Source organism: Callospermophilus lateralis, chromosome 9 (assembly GCF_048772815.1).
Source record: "Callospermophilus lateralis isolate mCalLat2 chromosome 9, mCalLat2.hap1, whole genome shotgun sequence".
In the NCBI taxonomy this organism is placed as follows: domain Eukaryota; kingdom Metazoa; phylum Chordata; class Mammalia; order Rodentia; family Sciuridae; genus Callospermophilus; species Callospermophilus lateralis.
In genome coordinates this window covers 6,206,840-6,216,143 of record NC_135313.1, presented here as the reverse complement: position 1 = coordinate 6,216,143, position 9,304 = coordinate 6,206,840, and the positions used below count along the sequence as shown (strand labels likewise).

The following is a 9,304-nucleotide window of genomic DNA, read 5'->3' as shown; positions in this document are numbered from 1 at the left end:
AGACTTTAAACTATATTACAGAACCATAGTAACAAAAACAGTATGGTATTCACACCAAACCAGACTTGTAGACCAATGGTACAGAATAGGGGACACAGAGACTCCCCCACAAAACTATAATTATCTTATATTAGACAAAGTTGCCAACAACATGCACTGGAGAAAAGGTAGCCTCTTCAACAAATGGTACTGGGCAAACTGGAAATCCATATGGAACAAAATGAAATTGAACCCCTATCTCTCTCGATGCACAAAACTCAACTCAAAGTGAATCAAGGACCCAGGAATTAAACCAGAGACTCTGTATCATATAGAAAAAAAGTAGGCCCTAATCTTCATCATGTGGAATTAGGCTCCAACTTTCTAAATAGGATCCCCACAATGCAAGAATTAAAACAAAGAATCAATAAATGGGATGAAATCAAGCTAGAAAGTTTCTTCCTAGCAAAAGAAACAATCTGTGAGATGAACAGAGAGCCTATACCCTGTGAGCAAATTTTTACCCCTCACACATGAGACAGATCACTAATCTCTAGGGTATATAAAGAACTCAAAAAGCTAAGCACCAAAAAACAAAACAAAACAAAACAAAATACTCCAAAACCAAATAATCCAATCAACACATGGGCCAAGGACCTGAACAGACACTTCTCAGAAGAGGATATACAATCAACAAATACATGAAAAATTTTCATCACCTCTAGCAATTAGAGAAATGTAAATCAAAACAGAGTGAGATATCATCTCACTCCAGAATGGCAGCTATTATGAAGACAAACAACAATAAGTGTTGGCAAGGATGTGGGGAAAAAGGCACATTCCTATATTGCTGGTGGGACTGACAGTGCAACCAATATGGAAAGCAGTATGGAGATTCTTTGGAAAACTGGGAATGGAACAACTATTTGACCCAGCTATCTCTCTCCTTGGTTTATACTCCAAAGACATAAAAACAGCACACTACAGGGACACAGCCACATCAATGTCTATAGCAGCACAATACACAATAGCTAAACTGTGGAGCCAACCAAGATGCTCTTCAGTGGATGAATGGATTAAAAAATGTGACATATATACACAAAGGAATATTACTCAGTAATAAAAGAGAATAAAATGGTGGCGTTGGAGAAGATAATGCTAAGTGAATTTACCCAGTCCCCAAAAAACAAATGCTGAATGTTTTCTCTGATAAAAGGAGGCTGACTCAGTGGGGTAAGGAGGGGGAGCATGGGAGGAATTGATGAATTCTACATAGGGCAGAGGAGTGGGAGGGAAAAGGAGGGGCAGGGGATTAGTAAAGATGGTGGAATGTGATGGACATCATCATCATCCAAAATACATGTATGAAGACACAAATTGGTGTCAACCTACTTTATATACAACCAGAGATATGAAAAACCGAGCTTTTAAATGTAATAAGAATCGTAATGCATTCTGCTGTCATTTATTTTAAAAAATAAATAATTAAAGAAAAAAATGACAGCAGAATGCATTACAATTCTTATCACACATATACAGCATGATTTTTCATATCTCTGGTTGTATATAAAGTATGTTGACTCCAATTCAGTGCTAGACCACGGAAGAGGAAGAAACGGTTTCTTCAACACATTCTGCTGAGACAGGAATGATCTTGGACCCTTAGGCAAACACCATGTATACAAATTAACTTAAAGTGTATCATAGTACATTAACAGGAAAACTACAACCATAAAAGTCCTAGAAGAAAGCACTGGATTTGGCGATGGTTTCTCAGACATGACACCAAAATCAAAAGTAAGAGCAACAATAAATATGGATACTTTGCAATTTGCAAAAATGAAAAACTTTTGAGAATCAAACATCATATCCTAGAGAGTAGAATGGAGACCCACAGAAGAGCAGAAAATACAAATCGTGTGTATTGATAATGTTCTAGTCTAAAATAAAGAAAGAATCAAATAGTTTAATTAAAAAAAGACCAAAGACCTTGAGTAGACATTTCTCCAAATAGATTATAGAACTGTATAACAAATATAAGGAAAGTTGCTCAGGAACAGAGAAATGAAAGAAGAAACTATGTTGCCATTTAAGAATCCTATTATGATGACAACACTATAAAAACCAAAAAATCAAAACAGAGTCGAAACCAAGTTAAACTAAATGTTGAGGACTTGGAGAAATTAGAACCCTCCTGCATTGCTGGAAGGCACGTAATATGGTAGAGCCACTGTGCAAGCAGTTTGTGGTTCCCTAGTTGGTGAGACACAGAAATACCATATGACTCAGAAAGTTCACTCCCAAGATTATGCCCCCAGATTCAAAGCAGGTACCAAAATACATACTGGCATGAATGTTCATGGAAGCATCATTCACAGCAGTGAAAGGGCAAAACATCCCACAAATATCTTGGTGAATGAACAGATTAAAAAACACCATGCATTCAAACAAGAGAACCACATTCACCTGCATTCACCTGCAAACAGAAAAGAAATATGGATACAAGCTACAAAATATATAAACCTTGCAAACACCTGAGGTGAGGGGTCAAACACCAAAGGCCACAAATGTATCATCCATCTCATTTATACAACACCCAGAATAGGCAAGTCCAGAGAGACAGCAGAGACTGAGGGGGCAGGGAATGGGGAGTCACTGCTTCAAAGGATTTTTTTTTTTGGGTGATGAGAATCTAGAACTGGGGAGTGGTGGTTCTCAGCATCATGACTGTCCAGAAAGCCACAGAATTCTTCACTTTACAATCCCTAAGACAGGGCTGGAGATGTGGCTCAGTGGTAGTGTGCTTGCCTAGCATGCGTGAGGCACTGGGTTCGATTCTCAGCACCACATAAATGTAAAATAAATATATTGAGTCCACCTAAAACAACAAAAAAAATAAATATTTAAAATAAAATAAAATAAGATCACGAAAACAGTGAATGTTTTGCCAAGGGTATTTTACCCCATTGTGTTGTGAGGACCTGCAGGGTGTGTTGGCCCCTTCTCCCATAGACTTTGCTAGATATTTTGGTGGTGGGGCAGGTGGTGAGGCAGGGGTGGTTGGGAAGAGATTGTTGCCCCTGGGTAATTTAGATGATGATTTGGACATTTGACCCTTGAAGGGACTGTAGCTATACACAGCATCTTGTCTGTTAGCACGTCCTATACAAAGAGCATCATGAAATTAAATTGTTAGCATCAGTGCTTGCTGGGAGCCATTAGCCAAGTAGGCATGACAATTTCCTTGCCAGCGTACCCCATGTAGTTTAGTGGAAGGACTCGTGGAAATAGGACATTTTGCAGTGACATTGCATGTAAGGTGACCTTGCTCAAGGACCAGGGCGGATCCGGGTTTAGGGCGTTCCCAGTTGAGGACAATCTGGGTTTAGGGTGTTCCAGGTTTAGGAAGGTTATTCCTGCTGGGAATAGGGCGTATCCTGTTGCCTGAGTTCCCCTTGAGTGCTTCTCAAGATTTGAAATGAAGGAAAGTAGGAAAAAATGCAAGAAATATGGATGCTTAATTTTATGAAAGGTAAGAGGAATTCTAGAAATTGGAATATAGCAAAGACATAAAAAATAAAAAGCAAGACCCCTTAGGAGGGGCTTGGGTGGCAAGGCAGCAGCAATTTTTGTGAGAGTGTCTAGTGTTGCAGTGTTTGCCCTGGTACCTGTGGGTGGGCAGAGAACACTGAGCCAGCACTGTGAGATGGACAGCTGGCTTGGAGTGGCACCATTTTAGACCCAAGCAGAGGGTTTGCCTGACCAAGGTCTAGTGAGGAATAAACATGACGAGAGTCCCTGGATATCCCGTTGATACCCTGTCAATGTCCTGAATGACTAGCAGACACCAGGACTAAGTCCAGCATCAGCTGTGTGTTTTCCTTGTTACTCTGTTTGGGAACATGGTGTGGAGTCTCTCCTGCACATATGTGACAACTCACAGTGGTTGTCCTGAAATGTTCCCAGATTTCCACAGACATTAGAAGTCCTGAGTCACAGGGGACCCTTTAGTTCCCAGCAAGTGGGACACCTGGTCACTGTTACAGGAGCCACTGAGGCTGGCCATCATCATCAGGAAGCTCAGTGACAAGAAGCCTTCAGGGAATCGTCACTCTTCCACCTTTTGCTCTAAGTGGTGACAAGTTCCTTCCAAGCAGACACCAGCCCAGGAAGTAGAGTCATCTTGTCCTGGAGCTATTGCCAGAAGGTAGAGAAACGGACCCCAGGTGGCCTAACAGTCGGGGTTTCACCACTTCTTCCCTCATCAGGAGGGGGCAGGTCATCACACTAACGGTGTCCCTGAGGCAGAGTGCTTCTGTCACCTCAGTGGGCCTGCAGCCAAGTTCCTGTCCTCCCAGCTCTGTGGAGGCCTCAAGCCTGCAAAAGCAGGGCAGAGGGGAGTTGTCTCCCAGGGCCAGACTTTCCTTGCTAGACTTCCATTAAGGTAGCAGGTACCTGAGAAAATCAATGTGGGAAAGGTTAGAGTCTCGATTGGTTGGCTCCATTGCTTCTGGGCCTGTGGTGAGGAAGCACATTATGTGGGGAGCGTGTGGTGATACAGAGCTGTTCACCTGGTGGCCACTGGGCCATGATGGAAAGGCAGGGAAGGCTGGGGCCAACTGTCCTGTCAGGGGCATATCCTCCAAGACACAAAGGCCCCCCAGTAGGCCCCACTCTTGAAGTTCCCCCACCTCAAGTGGTGCCACACTAGGGACCAGTCCTCAAACACATGGCCTTTGGGGGCATTCCAGCTCTAGCCTAGAGCACCTTCTGTATGCAGTCTGTTTGGGGAGAGATCAACTCATCCACATCCCTCTGTGGAGCCAGATTTACCTCTTACTCATAATACACATCGTCACTTTGGCCGTCTCTAGTCCTCGACCCAAGCAAACTGGGTTTAAGTGGGTGGCTGGAACATTAAGCTGAGAAAGCAACAGCAAAAACCACACAACACAGAGATAATTTTCAAATCAGGGGTGGGGAGGGTTTTTTGACCTTAAGGGTCAGCTTCCATGCTGGAAAACGTGCTGGACAGAGAGCCTGAGCTCACTCCCTTATTTTATAGTGGGGACATCAGAGGCAGGAATAAGGTTTTCAGGATGGAGTCTTTCTTTGCAAGGTCTTGTGGTCAGCAGACTGATTGACATCTTGGCAAGTCACACCCATGTCAGGTGCTGTTCAGGGTCTTAGGCAGAGCTAGAGGAGGAGGCTCACCTGCATCACGTGATCAGTCCCTGACAGGGAGTTCCCAGTGCCAGACCTATCCCCTCATTTGGCTACTATGCACAGTATTCCACACACACACATCCCATGGGTGGCTCGTGACAGCCGTCCAGTCTCTAAGATGGGTGAAGAAACATGCGGAAGACCTTGAGGATCTTTCCAGGGAGCACCTCAATTGTTTTCTTTCCTGTGATACTTTGGTAACAGGTAGCCCAGGTGGAGTCTCCACTTGCCTTAGTGCTTACCTGCCTGCAGCTCTCTGAATCCTGGCATCAGAGGCTTATGTGCAGATTGCTGGTGTTTCTGCTCATTAGCTTCTCTCATCTTCAGTGTATGCTGAAACATGACACAGACTTCCAAGTAGCACATTACATTAAAGAAAAGCATGCATAAACTTGAACTAAGGAGTGCAATATCAAATAGTGAGGGGAGTGCTATCAAATCAAAACAGATGATAATACTAGTGAAATGAGATAAAAACTAGCATTAAGGAATCTGAAGTTAGTCTTTTTTAAGGTATTTGAGATGGAGGGATTTCTTGCTGGGCCTTCTATCTCTGGATTACGCAGGTATTGGGAGGCATAGTGGATACTCAGACCTCAGCTGTGTTACCTGTGTGTCTCTGGGCACAGAGGCAGCAACAGCATCAAACCTTTCAGCTGTATATTTAGTTCTTCCCTGCCCACGTGCTGCGCCTGTGGTGGTAATGGGGTTCCCCTCGGTGGAATGGGCTGGCTGAGTACTATATGCCAAGAAAAATAGAGTGATTGAAAAAACCAACAGAATACAGGAAATACTTTTTAAAATTGGGGCAGGATGAGCTAGCCGATCACATGATTGAGCTTCCACACTAAAAAGAAGAAAATGGTGCCTGCGCTTGCTTTCTTTATATGGGAGAACATCAAAGGCCTTCCATAGAATGTTCTTTACCCAATGCAGTTGAGTCCAGTACAACTAACTGTGCTTGTGTTCTTTCTCAGTGCAGGGCATGGTGTGGGTCCTGTGGGAGGAGGGTGAGAACATGAAGAATGTGTGTCCTGTGCGACAGGAGTGCTCAGTAGAGTGTGGGAGACAAGTACACTGATCCCTGAGGGAGGGCCATGGGTCGTGGGCCCATGACAGAGGTCTGAATCTCTGGCTATACATGAAATCATTCAGAAAGCCAGAGGCATTCAGCGTAATGGTGAGGCCAGCACTGAGTAGGTGATGACCTACTGCTCTGGAGGTGTCAAGGGAAAGTGAGCTACACAGATGGTAGCCACATAGGATCAAATCTCTGGAATGAGGATGGGAATGGGAATCAAAAAGACAGCAGAATGAGTCAGAAGTAACTTTCCTATGTTCATATATGAATACTTGACCAGCGTGCTCCACATCATGTACAACCACAAATGAAGTTATACTCCATGTATGTATGATTGCAAAATATGTTCTACTGTCACATATAATCAAAAAACAAATAAGAAAAACGCTATTCTAATTCTAACCCAAACCCTAAAACTAACCCTACATATTGGCAAATATATACGTGTATGTTGTGTGTGTGTGTGTGTGTGTTTGTGTATGTGTGTTTATGTATATATATTCAGTTACACAAATATATGTATCCAAACTCATTGGGTAAACTTAATGTTAATTCTATACTGACACCTGAACATAATCATAAAATTAATCCCTGGCATGGTTCATGGTGCTCTGAATTCTACTGTACCATTTTAGAGTCCTCAGAAGGTATAAGGGATGTGACTCAAAACAGAGTAGGGGAAGGAAGAGCATGAGAAGAAGATTACCATGAAATAAGGAAAAGAGGAGGGAGGGAAAGGGAGGAAGAAGTGGAAATGCACGGAAGACGGAAGGAGACCCTCATGGGTTCAAAAAATACATATACGATGGTGTGAGGGGGAAGGGAAGGGGAAAAAAGAGAGAGATAAGTGTCACATATTGTCCCTATGGGTAGACAATAGGGTTGGGAGGGGAGCAGGGGAGAGGGAGGGCAGCAGAATACAAATGACACTAGGATTGGTGTATGTATCACATGGATGTAAAACCAATGTGATCCTGCAATCTGTACACGTGGAAAAATGACAATTCATACCCTAATTGAATCAAATATATGATATGTCAAGATCATTGTATTGTCTTGAACAACTAATAAAAAATAAATAAAATTTAAAAAAAGAGAATATAACACAAGTTATCATATTATCTTGTGAAAGAATATTCTGTTGTATTATCTTCAATTATTAAAACTTTTGGTTAATATACATCGTAAAAAAAAAAAAGAAGGTTTGGAAATGGATCATGAATCCTTGGTTAAACAGAACCAAAAATGTAGAAAGGTTGATCCAGGGCAGTGTTATTTGTGAATAAAGCTCCTGCCACTGAGGAGGACTGAGGACCTTCAGTGTTTCCTTTGAAGCTCGGTAGCCAATATCTTTCTGAGAAAAGAGTCTTTGGCAATCTGAAGATAAACCAAATTTTGCTTCTGGAAAAAATACCCCAATTCAGGCTCTATTCATATTTACTTTCCTTTCATCTTTTTGAATTGTAAAGTCCAAAGTCATTGCTCTATATTGTTTTCTATTCTCACATTGCTGTATGAGGTGTGATTCTCCCCTGACGTTATGATAAGGTATTCTTCTCTGGAAAGGATACCCATCGGGTATGTCGACACTGGTCACTCATTAATCATTGCTTATCTGAGTAAATCATTGACAGTGTATATATATTTTTATGAATTGATGAATGCAGGATTACTGCTGTACATAAAATGCTTGTACTTCCGCCTACTGTATCCCTTGAGCTTTGTGTCCAAGCAGCTGGATCGCTGGGGGCTCAGCTATCCCATGGCTCCTGGTCTTTTGCCTGCCGCCCTTCCTCTGTGTGTGTGTCTGCTGCTGGCATCTGGCTCTGCCCAGGCAGGCAAGCTGTTGGTGGTGCCCATGGATGGCAGCCACTGGTTTACCATGCGGTCAGTTGTGGATAAACTCATCCACAGAGGACATGAGGTGGTTGCTGTCATGCCAGAGGTGAGTTGGCAACTGGGACAGTCACTGAATTTTACAGTGAAGACTTATTCAACTTCTTACACTTTGGAGGACTTGGAACATAAGTTTAAAGTTTTTGCTGAGACTGAAATGAAAAAATCAGATGAAAGTTTGTTGTCTGCATTATTGGATTCAAACAAAGGGTTTTTTGAACTACATTTTACCCATTGTAGGAGTTTGTTTAATGACAAGAAGTTAGTAGAATACTTACAGGAGAGCTCTTTTGATGCAGTGTTTTTGGATCCTTTTGACATGTGTGGTCTAATTATTGCCAAGTACTTTTCACTCCCATCTGTGGTCTTCACTAGGGGTGTGTTCTGCCATTACCTTGAAGAAGGTGCTCAGTGCCCCAATCCTCTGTCCTATGTTCCCAGATTTTTAATGAGGTTCTCAGATGTCATGACTTTCAAGGAGAGAGTAGAGAACCTTATAAACCACTTGGGGGAACGTTTATTTTGCCCATATTTCTTGAAAACCACCTTGGAATTCGCCTCTGAAATTCTCCAAGCCCCTATCACACCATATGATCTCTTCAGCCAAGTATCCATTTGGTTGCTGCGAACTGACTTTGTTTTGGACTATCCCAGACCTGTGATGCCCAACATGATCTTCATTGGTGGAATCAACTGCCACCAGGGGAAGCCACTGGCCAAGGTACGTGTGTCTTCCTTAGCACACTGAGGGAACCCTGGCTTTGGGTGTTAAGAAAGATTCCGTCCTGAGTTGTGATTCTTTATTAATATCCATTGTATTTGTAATTTTTTCCTGGGTTAACAACTGTTTTGTTTCTGTTCATTAACTGTGGGTTAGCAAGTTTTATAAAGCTGTCCTCCTTGATATTTAAGTGCATATCAGTGATGGTATTTGTGTCATTTCTAAGCTTAATCTCTAAATCTTCCACAGAAAAACCCTGAGCAACACAGGTGAGACATTCCTTTTTGCCAATTGTATGGGAAAGTGTTCTGAACAGTTTTATATGCATGCTTTCCTTTTTATAAAATTATTTTATGTATTCATGTATGTAAAGCAAACCTTACACATATTTTATTAAGTAA

General features: G+C 42.2%; 1 protein-coding gene across 1 annotated transcript; it reads left to right on the top strand.

Annotated features, from left to right (window-relative positions):
• Positions 1-8,048: 8,048 nt before the first annotated feature.
• On the top strand, positions 8,049-8,930 carry LOC143407132 (UDP-glucuronosyltransferase 1A8-like). The gene has a single exon (XM_076866270.2). It carries the CDS (start codon positions 8,049-8,051, stop codon positions 8,928-8,930), a length of 882 nt encoding a protein of 293 aa, XP_076722385.2.
• Positions 8,931-9,304: the final 374 nt, after the last annotated feature.